Source organism: Microchirus variegatus, assembly GCF_963457635.1.
Source record: "Microchirus variegatus genome assembly, chromosome: 8".
Classification (NCBI taxonomy): Eukaryota; Metazoa; Chordata; class Actinopteri; order Pleuronectiformes; family Soleidae; genus Microchirus; species Microchirus variegatus.
Genome location: NC_139809.1, coordinates 19,869,671 through 19,888,861, shown reverse-complemented (window position 1 = coordinate 19,888,861; position 19,191 = coordinate 19,869,671). Strand labels below are relative to the sequence as shown.

General features: G+C 41.2%; 1 protein-coding gene across 1 annotated transcript in view; it reads left to right on the top strand.

Moving 5' to 3' along the window:
• frmd4a (FERM domain containing 4A) overlaps window positions 1-19,191 on the top strand; it is a gene marked incomplete at its 5' end in the record, with an annotated part of 89,630 nt that overhangs the window by 60,236 nt on the left and 10,203 nt on the right. The window contains 11 exons of the mRNA XM_083893475.1: window positions 1,931-1,987; window positions 3,827-3,849; window positions 7,636-7,719; window positions 7,814-7,879; window positions 8,009-8,066; window positions 8,203-8,289; window positions 13,633-13,709; window positions 14,619-14,757; window positions 15,467-15,608; window positions 17,213-17,346; window positions 17,447-17,569. Of these exons, the coding sequence (XP_083749601.1) occupies window positions 1,931-1,987; window positions 3,827-3,849; window positions 7,636-7,719; window positions 7,814-7,879; window positions 8,009-8,066; window positions 8,203-8,289; window positions 13,633-13,709; window positions 14,619-14,757; window positions 15,467-15,608; window positions 17,213-17,346; window positions 17,447-17,569 (990 nt within the window). The remainder of the gene's footprint in view (window positions 1-1,930; window positions 1,988-3,826; window positions 3,850-7,635; window positions 7,720-7,813; window positions 7,880-8,008; window positions 8,067-8,202; window positions 8,290-13,632; window positions 13,710-14,618; window positions 14,758-15,466; window positions 15,609-17,212; window positions 17,347-17,446; window positions 17,570-19,191) is intronic.

The window sequence follows — 19,191 nt, the reverse complement described above, 5'->3', positions numbered from 1 at the left end:
TCAGCTGTTAGCCGTCCTGTTAGGCGCTGCACTCAATTCCACGAGATAACGAATAATTCATACACATTCTCTGCCATTTTGTCACTGTTAAGGCTTATTTAGTTTGGCTGTGCAATTTGCCTGTACATACAGATTAACAGCAAGATACACAAGAACCATGAGAGGAAAGTAGGAAAAGCACTCTGAAAGTGCAAACATCTGCCAAGGCTGCTCAGTTTCCCACAGAGTCAGTACACTTCCCTATCTGGCAAGGCTAACTTTTGAGTTTTGAGTATGGATCGGTGTGTAGACCACCACCACAAATATAATAATTTATGTTATGCATTTAACCCACACCCCCCCCAAAAATGTCCCCTTAATCTGTCCTTTACATTTTGTAAGGGAGCTAAAAAAAAACCCACAAAAAATAAGAACTTGACAAATAGCCCATGTGTTATTTTGCATATTTTAGCAGTCGATTCAATACATCCCACTCAAAAAAGGCAAGTTATTTGTTTGGTCCATAAAATGTCAGAAACATTTTGTATGTCGATCGGTGTTTCCCAAACCTCGAAATGCTTTGTTCACTAATCAATTCTTTTAAGTTTTAAGGATTTCTTTGTCAATCCAGAAAATATTCACATTTAAGAAGCTGAAAAATCTGCATTTTTTTAATTATGAATTAAACTAAAACTAAACTAAAAAAATAATCTATTATCAAAGTAGTTGTTAATTAATTGAATTCAGTAATCGACTAATAATCGCTTCATCAAAGCCCTTAGGGATAGTGAAGTTGTTGATATTATGCCAGTGATTACACAGTGTCACAGTGAAAGGTGGAGTGCAGGGTCAAGCAGTTCTCTGTTATATCCAGAAGAGGGCGTATGGGGCCTGAAGGAAAAAAAACTCCATTGTTTTCATACTATAACATAATTAAGTGTATCAACCTTTAAATGAACAGCTTTTAAGATGTCAGATTTGAGCCTCACTCCCTGTACCAGTGGTGTCCCTGATAAAGATCTACTGTATCTGCCTGTTTATCGCATCATGCTTGATAAGAACATCAGCTAAACAAAGTGTGACGTGTAAATGATCTCCTTACGCTCCAGTAAAACACGATGATGGCATAGTCATGTTGAAGTAAATCTGTTGCTCATTTACAGAAGATCTCATTTAGGATGTGCTTGTATAGGAAACACTGTTGTGATCTGCTGTGGGTTCACGTGCCTACATTACAGACACAAAGTGAGTGATGGTGTATAGTAGCCGCCCTGCATGTACCACCCAGGATGGGTTTGTTCTGTCTAGTGTTTCATCCCGGCCGTCTGATCCCCCAACCAATTAAGAGGTGGATTGTAAAGGGAACATTCCTGACATACTTGACCCACTACTCACTGCCCACTAACCCTTATCCCCCACCCCCACCCACCTTCAGTGCACACATAAAACAGCCATGGATATGTATAAGAATGTGGTTGGTGAAAGTACATAAACACAGTCCAGCCCTCACAGTGCCACAGTTAAATACAAAGCAGCCTGAAATCTCCTGCACTGAGGGACACATTAAATCAACCATGTGTGCACCTCTTTACCTCGTTTCCTTCCTTCTTGTACATCCTCTTCCTTCTGCTTCTCCATTCTCAAAAACTCAGAAGAAAAACAATGATGTTATAAAAAATATTTTAAAAAAAAGGGCAACTCTGGAAAATGTTTGGAGTAATCAGTAATCACTGTCATGAAATTAGAGAAGGGAGAGTGTGGCAGCAGGGACATGAAAGGATCCACCAACCCATCTTGGAGAAATGGTTGATGTTAAGAGGCACAGCCACTTTTACTCCCATCAGCACAGTCTATGTTTTTATTTTTTGTATTTTTTTACTTGATGCCTCGAGAAGTTCAATATATAAACTACGGCCTTTGTCTTATCTTCTTATTTCTATTTGCCTTTCAGGAGCTTATTGAAGTGGACAGTGACATTGTCTTCGAAGTGGCTTCCTATATTCTACAAGTAAGATCACTTTTGTTTGTTGTGTTATTGTGCTTATGTATTTATATATTTTTTACGCAAGTAACACTACACCAGGAGTGCTACTTTGGTATGGTAATTAATATGTAATATGTATGGTACGGTATGGTACGCATTTTTATGTATGTTTCCATAAGGAATAGTACCAAAATAACTAGCCCCAACCGCTCTATTCTGTGGCACCCTTCCCTTGGGGTACCAGAGTAAAATGATACTGTAAGATCAGGGTGGAGTTATACTGACTCCATCAACAGCCACAAACCGAGCTGCTGGATGTCCTCCTTTTTTGTCTGTTTTGTTGCGTTCAACGTCATCGTTCGTTGTTGTTGCACCGGTACGACGTCACGCTGCCCACAACTCACCTATAAACTACTATAAAAGTACTGTTCTCAGTCCAAACGCAAGCCTGACCCATGGCTTTACCATTCCAAATCGTACCGGACCATACCATACTATAGGCTACTGTACCAAACCATCACATGACCATGACATGAGGTCATGTGATTCCATTGTCAATTTATTATTGTTGATTATTGAAATAATTTTAACGATCACCCTCTAGACTACCTCAAAAGTGTTCTTAAAGTGTTTGGGCCAATTCCAATTCCTATCTTAACCCTCAAGCTCAACCCTTAATCTTAACTGGCCCTCAAAACCAAGTGTTGAGGGTTATTTTGTCACTTAGAAATGGGACACCCCTTAAATGCAGATACGTCTTCAGACTGTAGGGGTCAGAATAACGCGAAAGCTGCGTCCAGTCTGTCAACTCCAAAAAAGAAGAAGAAGAACACATTTACGTCAGGATTATTTATTACGATCCGTTTGTCAGTCAAGTTATTAGGTTGTCAGTTATGTGGCGGCACGAGGGTGATAAGGTCATTAAAGAATGAAGAATAAACTGCTCTATTATTCAATATAAAAATCTGACAACGCCACCCTGGAAATGTTAAACCAGGGAAAATATTTATTTGTATAAGTTATTAGGTTGTCAGTTAGTTATAAGATGATGCTCATACAAATACCACAACCACGGACATATTCAGCTGACAGTTACCACACACCACGGCTTATTGAAGGGTAAACCATAGCAAACGATCTGTGGCCAAGGTTATTGACAAAAGATCGTAAAATAAAAATAAATGTTACGCAACAATGACGTCAGTAATCCATAATATGGGCCTAAACTAAGATAATAAAATGGTTTTCATCATTTTTATATCTCTATTAACAAAGAAAATACTTAATTTGTAGCGCACTCGTTTTGCTGCCATCTTTGTTATGTGAAAACATGCAATGCATTCTGGGTAGCCCTTGCTCCCAAGGGTAGTCTCGGGAAATCTCAATATTGCAGGCGATACAGCCCTTAAACTTGCCCCTCAACTTAATTTTTCTGAGAATCGGGACAGCACTTGCACTAGAGGGAGCGCACATTTTTGAGATTGAGGGTTAAGCAAGGAATTGGAATTCACCCTAAGTCTCTTCACTTCTTCCTCAGAGTAGTTTAGTCCATTGACCATGATACTGTAAGGTCATGTTACACATAGACCAGGCTGAGTGGTTTGACCATGAGTGTGTGCATTCATGTTGTGTGCATGTGTGAGTGTGAGAGTGTGTTCCCTCTGTGAAGGTGCAGATGTGCAGTATCAGGTTTCTGCTCTTTTAGGCCTTCATAGATTTTCGCTCTAAGGTTTAATGTTTCTCTGTGTGACTCTGGGCCAGCAGACCTGACTGAACGTTCACTTATACAAACAGAACATAAACACATTTTATTGTCACATGTGTAATTTCTCTCTCTCTCTCTTTCCCTTTCTTTTCAAAAAGGAGGCTAAGGGTGATTTCACCAGGTAAGCACAATAGGAATCATGATTTTTAAGAATTGTTCATCTGTTGAGAATTGGATTCTGAACGTGGTACTTTTAATTGAATAATGGCATTTTTGTACTTTAGAATGTAGCGAGTGACATGAGAGACTAACTGTGAGCTACAGAATCCGAGAGATTAATTATTTTTTTACTAATTTCCAGAGATAAATGTGTCATTCGATCATCAGTGGCTCATTGTTCCCACAACAGCAGAGGAAAAAAAAATATTAAAAAAATAATAATAATTACAATCACAGCAGCATCATAGTGATTTTAAATTCATTCTTCATTTGACCAGGTGGGAGAAAAATGGGTGTAACCGCCCTTTAAGCTGATGTGAGGGTGTTCACACTGGCTGTGTTTCTCGCTGTCTCCCCACACTACGACAGACCACCTTTCACCTGTTTAATATAGTTTTCTTGTGGTTTTCCTTCATTTCCTCCACATTCAGCGACTAAAAATAATATAATGATAACATAATATTGATGTTTTGGAAATAAAACATTTGGAGGATTGGATTATAGACTTTTCATGTAGAAAATCAAAGGTTCCTTGCCCCTCTGTTTAACACTTTATATCACACATATTCACCATTAACTAGGTGCTTACTAACATGCATATAAGTTGCATACTAGTCCTTTATTAGTAAATATTAGGCACACCACACATGTTTTAACAGAGGTAGAATAAGTTGTTAATACATGCTTAATATTAACTAATAAGTATGCTACTTATATATGCTAGTAAGCATCTAGTTAATGGTGAATATGTGTTGCCTAATCTAAAGTGTTACCAAAAAAACTAATCTGATAAGAGCATATGTTAGAATATTCAAGAAAAACACAAATAAAGTGAGAGGAACATTATTTTTGAACATTTTAGGTCCGTGTTTAGGTCCTGCTCTAACACACCTGACTGGTTTCATCATCTTACCATATAAGTAGATATATGAGAGATAACCATAGATGCAGGAGGAGACTGTTTTGGATGTCTGCTGAAAGTTACCAAATATAGTTATTTGCCCGATAAAGGGTTAAATCTTACAAAGAGGACCAAATCACACTGCGTTCCATTTACATTGGAAATTGTTGCAGGGAGTGACATCACTTCTTAACTTATTGCACTCAATCAAGTGGCAAAAGAACAAACTGGCAAAAAGCAGAACATTTCTAAAATTAAAAAATTTGGGAAAAACTGATATTTTTTATCAGCAGTAACTTGTCCTTCAATGTCATAACTATGCCCTTTCTTTGAGTACTTACATCAACGTCAGCATCGCCGCCTTTTCTGTGCGTCACCAGCACACGGCAGCCTTGTTTACCAATGATATATCAGACATATTTGATTGACACCGCTTTCAGCCAATAATTTGTTAGACCATAAATCTTTAGGCATTGTTATGCTGCGTTCCAGTGCTCAGTGTCAAACTGGAGGCTGCGCCTGACAGGGTATTTAAAATCCAAACTGTCCAGCCTAAATGTGGACGTATGGCCACCATTGTCCGTGTTGGAAAAAAGGTTCATGGGACAACGCAGCGTAAAGGCGCCATTAGCTATCAGTACCAAATTCAAGGTTCCGGTTCTGGATCTAGTGTTGATTCAAAACTGAACAGTACCCAACCATAATTAAGCATGATTAGTATGTATTAAAGTAACAGACTTTTCTCATAGGTAAGTGTGTGGGAATACGTGGTGAAAAGCACCTTGTTGGCTTGCTCAGTGGCCTTTTTAAGCCGGTGGCTTATTTGATGTGTGATCAGGTGTTGGTCTTTTTTCCCACTCAACCCGGAAATTAAACCTATAATCAAGTTTCCGACCATTGATGTTATTATTTCCAGGTGGTTATTTAGCTCAGTAGCAGTCACTGTGTTAATGTAGCACATCAGGAAGTATGTTGTTGCTGTAAAGACCAGCATTTTCCCCTGAGCTGCTTTGCTGCTTCCACATTACAGATTAAACCCAACAAAAGCATATTGATAGCAGTCAGTCACCGTGTGATGTCTCAAGTTACCACTCTTCCATTTAATGTCATGTATTCCGTCTCATCTACGTTGTTCCTTCCCCAGTGACAGGAGTCGTAGTGAGGGTTAAATCATTTTGATTCAGAAGAGAGAGAACAGTAGAGATGATATCAGTGGTCTATCTGTTCCCGAGCATCAAGCTGCATCACTGACAACTGTCTCCCTCTGAGCCTGATTTACATAACTCCCTCCTTCTTTCCTGTCATCCCTGTTCTACTTTGCTTCACCTGTTTCCAGCCTCTGCTGTCACTCATGTAGAAAAGCATGTGTTTATTTGAGCGATCAAAGATGTCTCTGTTGTGTGAGTGGCAGAGAAAATGTTCCCCGACATTAAATTCTATGTTCAGAATATAAATAATCAGCTATTGGGTCTAAAAATGTCAACATTAGTCATCATTAAATTGTTAAATCGTTCTTCAGATGCACAGTACATCTGTGTGATGTTGACTTAAACGTCGTATTTTCAGACAGACTAGATCATTGGCCACCTCTGACCTTACTTCCATTGCTGAAAGGAGAAAATAAATACAGTATCCCACAGAGGGTGGGAATGTGACACACTCTGGAGACATTCCTTTAAGCCTCCTCCCCCCTATACTCACCCCTTCCTGTGACACACATACCTCCCAAAAACGTTCTGCAGCCCCTGCACTGAGTAAAGCTCTTCATTATCATGCAGTGCCTCACACCGTGTCTCTCACTGCTGTTTTTTGACTCTTTATCCAATCAACGTGCCCCCCATGTTTTTTTTCCCTTGATGCTAGTGTGGTATATATTCCATGAGTAGAGTCTAAAATGTCACTTAGCATTTCTTAATTTCAGTGCATCTCTATAAAAGTCTGAGTTGTTTTATTCATTTTAAAGGTTTGCGGTTTAATTAAATTAAATTTTTCATTCATTTAAAACCAGTGAATTGAAATATACATCATTAATATGTATTTTAGTTGCAATGATGACCTCGATGTCAAAGTGCCGTGGTGAAACCACTAATTGTGTTTAATTGTGCTTTCATTACGTACAGTGCAGTTGTGTATACTGTACTTAAGTAATTACTGGAATGGATATGAAGCAATCTTTACCACAGCTGCATTTAGACACTGAGGAACAGTTGGGCAGGGTGCACTGTATGGATCTCTTCCAGGGTTTAGCTCATAGGTTGTTATGTTCCCAGGGCTTTCCTCAATCTGAGGCCCTGGCAAAGGCTGGAGAGAGAGAGAGGCTTAAGGATTAGTGGAGGATATTAAGACCCTCTGCCATTGGAGGTCTGAAAACTGAATCTGGGGCCAAGCCTTGGCTCGCTGTCTCGTTTTCCCTCTGTCTTCATCTTTGACGTTTCCTCCTTCATCCCTGTTTTTTATCTTTCTTTATATATCTTTCATGTCTGCGTCTGTTTGCTCCCTCCTCTCTTTCCATCTGTCAGTGTATCTGCAGCTGTTCGGAAATAGACAGCCCCCACTTTTTAAAATACAAAGCATTTAAGGCCCATCAGTATTCATTGCTCTCAACTTAATGTCGTTACTGTGTCTGCTGCCGTCCAAATTCAATAATTCACTTGTGTGACAGTTCTGGGAAATATTCAGCTTTGCTTTAGATGTCAAACTACTGTTATGTTAAATATGTCCTCTTCTCTGTTGTGGTATTGCTGCGGTAGTTGTTGGTTTTTTTTGCATGAAAATGTGAGGCCTACAGCAGAATGGTAGTTGTTGCAGAAGCGGCGTTGACCATGTCTTGTGGTTTCTCATTTCAAGTAATGATGCAACCAGGTCTGACCTGAAAAAGCTGCCTGCTCTGCCCACCCAGGCCCTAAAGGAGCACCCATCTCTGGCCTACTGGTGAGAGACGAGTCCATTATTCACCACAACGTTGCTCGAGCTCCCGTCTCCTTCTAATTATTATCCATTTTCTCCTGTTTGTGCTCTCCCACAGTGAAGACCGGGTCATAGAGCATTACAAAAAGCTGAGCGGGCAGTCCAGAGGCCAAGCTATTGTGAAGTAAGTGTGTGCAGTGCAGAGTATGTACTGTATGTATCTGTGGTTATGTTTGTCTACCATATGGAAGGTTGTGTTCTCTCTAACCCTTACACCCCTCTCTCTCTCTCTCTCTCCCTCTGCTCCTCACAGTTATATGAGCATTGTGGAGTCTCTGCCCACATATGGAGTACATTACTATGCTGTTAAGGTACAATTTTACTACACGCACACTTGTGCACCACATTTTGTTCACTCTGGACATGCAAGTCGGCAGTTTGGGATTTGGAGCTTAAAGCTAACGATTGTTGTTTTTCATTCCGAGGTATTTCTATTGTATGTTTTAGGACAAGCAGGGGATTCCATGGTGGCTGGGACTGAGCTATAAAGGCATCTTTCAGTATGACCACCAGGACAAGGTCAAGCCTAGGAAGGTGAGATGATTCTCCCTCTGATCTCTGTCTACTGTGCAGCTTCTGAAATGAATCAGTCATTTCCACTACCTTGATAACGCACTTCTTTTCCTTCTTATCCTTCATTCTTTCACGCTTTTTTTGGGGGGGGGGTGGGTTAATTGTATTCATTTTCATTCCACAATGACAGAAAACATACAATAACAAACATGAAAATTAAGACTCACAGCACTGAGACATTTCATTTCATGTGTTGAAAAATGAGTAACATAAAATAGATCAACAATAGTCTGTACAGTCAGAGTTTTCTTTGGCTGGTGCCAGTCTTAAGATATCAGTGCATCAGATGGCAGTTTTGTTTGTTCCCGTCCATCTGATTAAATGGAACAGTTTAATAACAACAAATGACACACAGAAGTCCTTAACTTCCTTAACACTATTGGCCTTTCTCCAATCTGCATTTTGTCTTAGCATATCTTAACATTTTAGCACACTTAGCAACATCTTTTTCTCAGTTCCTTAGAATGAATGTGTATGTTTACATAAATTAGTTACAATTTAAAAGTCCCTGCCCCTGAGCTTTTTAAAGATAAGTGTATGGTCATTATTAATTGAAGTTTTCTCTTAGTAAACTTGTGACATGTCCATTCTTTACATCCACTCACTGAGGATACAGTTTTTTCTTGTTTTTGTTTGGGGGGGTTCATGAAACAATGCTGTGCAAATACCACTGTCTGGAGACATTCAGTCTTGGAATGTTTTGCATCCTGTCCTGCTCTTATTTCTGTCTTTCTGTGAATGAAGTCCTCCTCACAGTCCCTGCACTACAGCCGTTCACGTCGTCTATGAAAGCCTTTCTTACCTCACCTCTGACCCCCCCGCTCGTGCTCAGAGCCTTCATCTCTGGCATTCAGCCTTGTCTCATAAGGTGTTAATGGGGTTAACAGCAACCCTTTCATACAGGACATGATACACGGCTTCTCATAAACCCACACACTCACTAACAAATGCACACTCACACACACAGGAACACACAGGAACTCTGAACTCTACATCCTGATGAACACTTCCTGTTGGCCACAGCTTTCCTGTTTGAACACAGTGCCATATGTGCGTGTTGTGTTTAGTATGTTCTTGTCTAAATGACTACCTCAGCAACGAGCCTCAATACTGCCAAGGTTTCGAGTTACCAGGACAATGAGAAAATAAAAATGCTATTCAGGTCACTTTATTTCACATTAAATCAGAGACAAACACCATATTGCAACTGTGTAAAAGAAAACCACGTTGTAAACACAATGGTCAAACTGAGGGAAAGCTGGTAAATGATGAAGCTTCTCAAGTCTGAGGAAAGAAAAGTTCAACCACACAAGTGAATTATCAAGCATTCAGCTGCCATAGCAACAGTCAGTGTGAGTCATTTGGGGCCAATTCCAATTCCTATCTTAACCCTCAACCTTAACCCTCAAGCTCAACCCTTAATTTTAACTGGCCCTCAAAACCAAGTGTTGAGGGTTATTTTGTCACTTAGAAATGCAGATACGTCTTCAGACTGTAGGGGGCAGAATAACGTGAAAGCTGCGTCCAGTCTGTCAGCTCCAAAAAAGAAGAAGAAGAACACATTTACGTCAGGATTATTTATTACGATCCGTTAGTCAGTCAAGTTATTAGGTTGTCAGTTAGTTATAAGATGATACTCATACAAATACCACAACCACAGACATATTCAGCTGACAGTTACCACACACCACGACTTATTGAAAAGTAAACCATAGCTAACGATCGCGTGTGCGCACCGGCCGGCTATTGACAAAAGATCGTAAAATAAAAATAAATGTTACGCAACAATGACGTCAGTAATCCATAATATGGGCCTAAACTAAGATAATACAATGGTTTTCATCATTTTTATATCTCTACTAACAAAGAAAATTCTTAATTTGTATCGCACTCGCTTCGCTGCTTTCGACGCCATCTTTCTTATGTGACATGCAATGCATTCTGGGTAGCCCTTGCTCCCAAGGGTGGTCTCGGAAAATCTCAATATTGAGGGCGATACAGCCCTTAAACTTGACCCTCAACTTAATTTTTCTGAGAATCGGGACAGCACTTGCACTAGAGGGAGCGCATTTTTGAGATTGAGGGTTAAGCAAGGAATTGGAATTCACCCTTGTTCATTAAGCTTCAGGAATGACCCTCTCTCACTTTCTTCTGCTCTCTCCCGCAACATGAGTAATACCTGAAAAACACTCACACACTCACAGAAAGGGTTAGACTTGCCGAAATGTCTGCTAAACTGATATTAAAGTCAAAGGAGCTTGACCAAAAGGAGGTTTGTGTGCTACATGTCTGTTTGACTAAAACCCACATTGAATCCACTTTTTCCCCTCCAGAAAAAGACAGTTGCTGCTGTTTAGTCATCCACAGGAAGAGTCTCATGGAGGCCAGTAGGACTTCCATGTTATCTCAGTAATGAGGTTCATCCCTGTTCCTACAGACTGGAGGAAGAGCCTTTGATTGGGGGATTAGTCAATCAGCCAGTCCACTGCCAGTAACCGCTGAGTCAGAATGTAAACACAAGGTTCTCACTGATAAAGTTTTCAGCTCTGTGACTCAGTGAGACAGACGACAAACACTAATTATAAGACATATTGGGCCAATTAGTCTGTTTCAGAACCATTGTTTTTAATTCATTAATAAGTGATTTAGTGATTTCAAGCTGCTCTGTGTAATAATCGGTGTGTGTACTCTTGACAGTTGTTTTCAATTAGCGCCTTTATGAGGGGAGTTCCTGTTGTTTATAAATGCAAACCACCTACCGCAGCCTTCACGTCGTTTTATTTGGGGATGTTAAAGTACTTTCCCCACTCCACTCACCGCAGGCCACACTCAGACACGTAGAGCAGCCTCGGCGGTGCGTTCTGACTCATTTAGACACAGATTATAGGCTCTGTGTGTTGACTGACTTACCTAACTGTCTGACTTAAGTCTAAAATGGAGAAGCTTCTGTCAACCCGGGACGAAGCCACGACAAGAAGAAAACTGTGGTATAAATGATCATCATCTCGTATGCATTTTGCGGCATATAATCCAAAAAATGTCAACAGTGGAGTTAGAGTACCAGCCTTTGTCTGTGTTGTAGTTTCAGCAAATTGACAGCTTCACTGTCTGTTCTTACTAATTTTTCCATTAATGCCTCAGCCAAAACACAAACAACAGGAAGTGCCTCTGCAGTATAACTGTTGCCATGACAACTAGTGGAAAATGTATTGCATGGCAGGACCCCACCTATGGGTGAAACAATAGTTTTTGGGACCCATAGGCCCACTTTCCTAAAATGAATACAACCTACCCTTAGCTATTTTGGACTTTCTATTCTTCCCAGAATCCTTAGGGAGTGCACCATGCAGAATAAAGGCCTTTGCACTCAATTAGATCTGACCTTTTTTTATCTGTGTGAGGGGACGCAGACATTATTAAGACACAGACGTGAGTCTGAGCATATGAGCGCACAGTTGTGTTGAACAATGACCAGCCATTTCCTGTTCTCGTGTGCTTTTGGGCTATTATGTGCAAGTTTTTTTACCGTCAAAAGAAAGAAGATTTACAGCACATACACACACACACACACATGAAGACGCACAGACTTCAAAGTGTCCCCAACTACTTTGACAAGAAAGAAGCTGTCAGCGTGTTTTCATCAGTCATTAAAGCTATTCACAAAGTAGTCGTGCAGACTACTTCTGCTTCTGTAAATAGAGCAGTTTTTGGAAATGGTGTAGAAACACTATATCGTTTTAAACTTCAAAGAGACTGTGTTGGTGTATTTTGTTACTTTTTTTTCGAGCTTATCACGAGAAGCATCAAAGTCCACTTACAGAATTACAGGCGACTGCAGCGGTCTCGTGCCTGAACACCGTTACGTACACCTGTCCTATCTCTGCAGCCGTGGCCCACGCGGAGCCAACACAAACACTCACACACGCGATCACTAATCTACTCGGCTTGCTATTTTTAGCACCATGCTACATTAGCAATTCACACTCCATTGAAAACGTGCAGTAAGAACCCTGATAAGAGAACCAGCGCACTTCTTTCATACTCACACATGCAGCACTTAAATAATGTACATACATTAGTCTGTGTTGACATACTTTTTTTCATCACATGTCCCCCTTCTCCTCCTACTCCTTCTTCCTCCCTGTCATACATCTGTCCATTGTTTTCCCAGGCTGTTCAAATTCCTGGGATGTGACCTCTTCCTCCCTTAGCTCCCTTTCTCCTCTTTCTTTTCCTCCCTTTTCCTGTCTGCGGGGTCTGCTTTTTATTTTCTCCTGTTTGTCATTTCTCACAGCTTAGTTTTTTACTTTACTTCACTTAATGTTGCCGCTCTGGGCCGTCAGAGGTTTGTGTGATTACCCGCTCCAGCTGATGGATGCAGGTCTCTTTGTTTTCTGAATTAGCCCACACTAACTTTTCTCTAACAAGAAACAGACGCAGAGGAACAAACGTGTGTGTCTGTGTGTGTGTGTGCGTGTGTGTGTGTGTGTACAAAGCTGAGGCACTTCAATTACTGGGCCACATAAAGTTTCTTACCCCCTTCATCACTCCTCGCCTGACCCCTTGTTACACTTACACACACACACACACACACACACACACACACACACACACACACCACAAGACCCAAAGCAGGAAGCGCAGTCCCTGAGGGAGAAAGGAGGGGTCAGGAGCAGGGAAGGCGTTAACGCCCCCTCCCCACTGAAAGCTCATTGCGCAAAAGCTCCAGGAGCAGAGGAAACTTAACTTTACACACACTCACCAACACATACACACACATGCCTACAGATGGTGAAACACCCACCATCGAGAACATTTCTGTTCCCCTGTGTCTGGGAGGATTTAAGATCCGCACATGTCTCAGACTACGTCTTGGGGGAAACTTTCTCATCCAGCTGGCTTTGGCCTCATTTAAAGAGAAGCTGATGGTTTGTAAAGGAGACGGAAAAGGGAGAGAGAGAGAAGAAGAAAAAAGCATAGCAGAGGAAAGAAAGCCTCCTCCCTCTCACACTGTCTTTCTCCAGAGTGAGGTCATCTAGTGCAGGGATCCACTGCGGACAGCGCTGCGTGGTCTGGACCTGATCACTGAGCTCCAGACGAGGTCCTCCCCCTCTGTTTCTAACTCCTCCTCTTCATTGGGATTTGTTTTTTGTCCTTCCCATTCTTATCCATTTTTTTTTTTGTAACAAATTGGAACATCCAAGGAAGAGAGAGGAGGATTTGGCTGAAAGCTGTGTGGATTTAATCTGAAGCATGTTTTTGAGGAAGCACGCCTGAAGAGTGTGTGTTTCTCCTGATCCTCAGGTGTTTCAATGGCGTCAGTTGGAGAACCTGTATTTCAGAGAGAAGAAGTTTTCAGTGGAAGTTCATGACCCCAGAAGGTAAATCTATATCACAAATTCAAGCAACTTGTCAACTTGCTAAAATGTGATGTATAGAGTGTGTGTTTTATCACTTTAAAATGAAGAATCTTCATAGCTTTGATGATTATTATCTCATATGGGTCCTTCTTTATTGATTGAATGTCACTGCTATTAAATTATTTTGAAAATGATGGAAGTTTCCTTCAGTTATGGATGTATTCCAGTAGAATTTACTGTACATTACCACTGTGCCGTATGTGAATGTGTCAAGATTGAAGCTCTACACAGTCCAGCGTAGGAAAGGAGAGATTTGGATCTAATTCCGTAATGGTTGCAGAATTTGTCTTGGCAACAGAGCAAGATATTGGGGATGTCCCAGTGGAGCCTGACATAGATTGATAGACTGATTATTAACACATATAAAGCCACATGCTCTCTCTGTCTCACACACACACACACACACGCAGGTCAGACCCTTGCTAGAGGGAGAGATGTCTAAGCGATAGCTGTTTTGCAGAGGAAGTGACCTCTCGTGTTTATTTAACATGACTATATATGCAGAGTGTTATTCTACAGATAGAGAGAGGGAGGGAGGGAAAGACAGAGACACACGGGGTGAAACAGAGAGCAGTGGTGTTTTCTTTAAGGGAAGCTGTCATTTTGGGTGAGCTGGTTCTGTTGCTGGGCTACAGATGTGTGTTTAAATAAGGATGGGTAAACAATGGGGAACAACGTGTGTGGCTTTGTAAAAAGTAAGTGGAGTTTGCTCTCAGAGGTTGATTTTCCTCCATATTAAAAGCAGCTTCAGCAGTAGTGAATTTGATAGTTATAGTTGTGGGCCAATTCAGTTGTTATCACTGATGCAAACGTGAGCTATCTTCTATATTCAGTGTATATAAGGAGGCCTTGTGTCCGCTCCTACTGTAGGGCGTCGGTGACGAGAAGGACGTTTGGTCACAGTGGCATTGCTGTGCACACTTGGTACGCCTGTCCTGCCCTCATCAAGTCCATCTGGGCCATGGCCATCAGCCAACACCAGTTCTACCTGGACCGCAAGCAGAGCAAGGTCAGTTACTCCCCCAATATACCCACTCAAATCACACCACAGACCGCAGTCATGATTAGACATGTGCGAGCCATACGACAAGTTCTGTATCTGGAGTCAACAGGAGGATCTGGAGCCACGTTTCCAACAAGCAGTACAGTTTGTTTCTGGGTACTATGTTAAGCTAGCCTGGCTAACACCAGGAAGTGATTTATTTTATGTAAAGACAGACAGAGGCAACAGCAACATCAGGCCAGTAAAGTGAGACCACTGCAAACATGAAATCTAGAGCTCAAAGAATCTGGTTGTGCAGCAGTTTGACATGATAAATGCCTTTTGCTCCTACCTCTGCTGATGTCTACCCACAAATGCTCCCTCAGGCAGGTCTGATAGTATTGCTAGACAGATCCAGGATGGAGCCCATGAAGGATGCAGCAATCAGATCACAATTCAACATGAACAAATATCACCAGAAGTTACACACTGCAGATTTCAATATACAGTGCATTAGAAAACAAACATGTTAAGAAGACGTTGTTGCCTTTGTTTACTGTGTGTTCACTGACGCGTTATTGACGCAGCAGACACAGCTATCACGAGCCAGTTTACACATCCTCTGGTCGAAGAACAATCCACATCAGGGGTCACCATCTCAGACTTGTACCATGGCACGCTGAACCACTTGGTAGAAACAAAGCCTTACAAACATATTGTCTTCTTGTCTATCCAGTCAAAAATCCATGCTGCAAGGAGTTTGAGCGAGATTGCGATCGACCTGACGGAAACGGGAACGCTGAAGACCTCCAAACTAGCCAACATGGGCAGCAAGGGCAAAATTATCAGCGGGAGCAGTGGCAGTCTGCTGTCCTCAGGTCAGTGTTTAATGGATACGTGTGACGATGGAGTGAGTGTGTATGATATGCGCGTGTTGACGAGGATTGACGTACAAACAAACAGGGAGAGATAAAACCTGCCATGTGCGAATGTGTCGCCTTGTGTCGTGATGAGCAGGAGCCTCGCTGACAAGTGGAAGGACAGAAGCAGCTGCTTCTGGAGAGAGGCCACGGATGTCCACTCACATACTGACTGTACACCCACACACACATACCCAGCCGCTGTCTTTCTGTATGTCACACAGACTCATCCACCAGAGGACCCTGCCCCTGCTAAATTTAGTGAGCGAGGGACTGAAAGTCTGCCACAGCCTTTAAAAACAATGCTTATCAGTGCTGTACGAGTCAGGAGTGTAACAGAAAGATTTATACATGGACTAAAATTAGAGAACAGGAAAATGCCTGTTTGAATCACAGCAGCCACTTTAAGCGTGGTCAAAGTCTGTTCGCCTTTTCAACTTAATGACACACACTAACACGAACAGCAATATTCACATTTAAGAAGCTGAACAATCACAAAGCTTCTATGTACTTTATTGTCACTGCATATTCCTGCATAGTTCGCCAACGTAGCAGCATTTTAAAGTTATTTTTTTTAAATGATTAGCCTAAAATACTAGATACATGACATTTATGACAATATTTAACATTAAAATGTTTATATTGACGGAGAATGATCTGAAGTTGACAATAAAAAAAAACATTTATGATGAAAAAAAAAACAAGACAGAAAAAACATATGACCGACACACCACGAGTTAAAGACCTCTGCCTCAGTTAATCTATGACTTCTGTCAGGAAACAACAACACTTCTGTTTCAGTAGTAATGACCTACATGCTCTTCTCATGTTTATCTGATTGAATCTGTTTCCTCCTTTACTTCTCTTACTCAGTCAGTATAGATTCATTAATCTCTCCCTCCCAAACCAGTCCCACTTTATCTCCTCCACCATCCACTCCTAGTCTCTTAAACCCCCATTTCTCTTCTCTCTGGTCTTCTTCACTTAAACCCCCACTTCTCATCATACAGTGTGTCTCTGTCTTATCTGACTGAGTCCCATCCCTTCTCATTAGTGTGTTGATTTCATGATCTCCTGCTTGCTGACTGGAGGCCGTCTTTGCCCAGCAACACAGGGCAGCGATAATGTCACATTGATGCATAAAAACAATGGAGAGTTTCTGTATTAGTTTGTTTTGCAGCTCTGTTTGTCCTCACAGTGAACCACACAGGTCACAGCGAGAGCAGCCGAGAAAAACAGAGCATGTGGGCGGGTGAGTGGCAGTGTTTGGGTTGTTTTCAGTGAAGTTTGTTGCAAACAAGGCTGGCACCATCTCAGAGGCTTGGATACTGTGCGTCACAAACGTTGTGCTAAACTGCCCCTTCCTTTAAACACTCTTTCCTTATCGAAACGTCCCATTCACTTCCTCAAAAACATCCTGCGAGGCAAGCAGGTGCATACGAGACTTCTCTCCCCCCCCACAATCTTTGTCACAAGAAGTATCCACAACACCAAACATACACTTACTTACAAGCACTTACACGAGTCCTTCCCTCACATCCTATGCTGTGTGTACCCTGCAGGCTCTCAGGAATCAGACAGCTCACAGACGGCCAAGAAAGACATGCTGGCAGCGCTGAGGGCCCGGCAGGATGCTCTGGAGGAAACGCTACGACAGAGACTAGAAGAGCTAAAGAGCATCTGCATCAGAGAAGCTGTATGAGAAAACACTGAGATGTTGTTGCAAATACTTTGGAAACCAAGATACTTTCTACCTCCTCTGTTCTAACTGTCTCGTCTCTCTTTTTATTTTCCAGGAGCTGACGGGAAAGCTTCCTAAAGAATATCCTCTGGATCCAGGAGAGGAGGCACCAACAGTGAGACGAAAGATTGGTACTGCATTTAAACTGGACGAGCAGAAAATTCTTCCTAAGGGAGAGGTAAAGCTCTAAGCGCTCACTTTTCCTAATCACACCTAATTACCTCACTTGTCCATTCACCCATGCAAGGTCCAGTGTGGAAGAACCAACTGTCAGTGTGTCAGGGAAGGTGGCCTTTGCACACAGAAAGGCTGTCACTGCTTATATGAAGACAGATTTTGCTTTAAATCCCACAAACACACACTCTGGATGCAGACACAGAGAACTTTACTTTTTCAAAGTAGATTTCATCTCCTAAACCATATTTATACATACACATACACATATATATATACATATATATATGTGTATGTGTGTGTGTATATATATATATATATATATATATTGTTATTCTAAATTGTATTATTTATGCTACATGTTATTGTTTTGGGTCAAGAGAGACCAGTGAAGTAGAATTTAGAAACATGGTGGCCTCCGTAAAGCAAGGCCCTTGCCTTTAAGTACATATATAAAGGCTTATTAGGCTTCAAAAAACAAACAAATTGTATTTTAACGATTAAACTCTTATGCGAACACTCTTATGTGTAGTATATTCAATTTGTGCCAATAAAACCTCCTCGATGTTACACACTGGACCTTAAATGCATTGTGGATGGGCATTATTGATTACTGGTGTTATTGTGAAAGCTCAATGCAGCTCGAGGGTTGTTCTAAATTAATTTCATTTTAAAGCTCATGCTTAAAATGGCTCAACTGGATTCAACTTTAGTCCTCATTTTTTCTCCAAGTAAAGTCAATTGTGAGCACCTCAAGCAACAGACTGAGACATGCAACACCAAAAGTGCCATGGCTCCATTTAACAGAACAGAACAACTTCTAAAAATAGTCTGGCAGAATTCTCGCCATAGGAAGTGGTGATTGTAGGATTGTGTTATGTTCTGTGTGTGTGTGTGTGTTGCTGAGGTTTTCATATGCCTTGAAATGAATCCGACACAACGTCACACAAGAGGCTTGTAAGCAGAAAAGATGTTTCTTATTTTATTTTTTATTTTTTATTTATCGTGAATGGCGTATACTCACACACAGACACAGAAGCTGTGAAAAGAGAGAGACGCTGTTATTGAAAGGGATTCCACAGAAGTGAGGCTGTCCATTAAGATGTTGACCCAGCTGAAAACATTATTGCTCTCTCTTTCTAGGTGCTTAAACCACAGAGACGAGGGACATTTTGGCTGGTCCTTTTATCCCTTAAAATGGTTAAGGGTTAAGAGGGTTAAGACCTGGTTTTAGGGTTAGGTTTAGGTTAAGAGTGAGGGTTATATAGTTATGATGGCTAAGGTTAGGGTAAGGGACTGGGTAATGCATTTTGTCTATGAGTGTCCTTATTATGAGTGCTGCGCAACCATGTGTGCAAGTGTGTGCACTTGTACTTACATCTTAGTGAGGAACATAAAACCTATAAACTACGTAAAGTAAGATAAAGTAATCCTTTATTAGTCCCACAATGGGGAAATTAACAGAGATTAAGTGAGGACATTTATTTTGAAAGTGAAGTCGTTTTGGCCGAACTTCATGTTGTGTCACACCTTTTTTAAGGATTAGGGTTTGAATTGTGTTTGGGTTGAGGTTTAAGATAAGGCATTTAGTTGTCTTTGAGTGTCCTCACTAAGATTGCTTCGTAA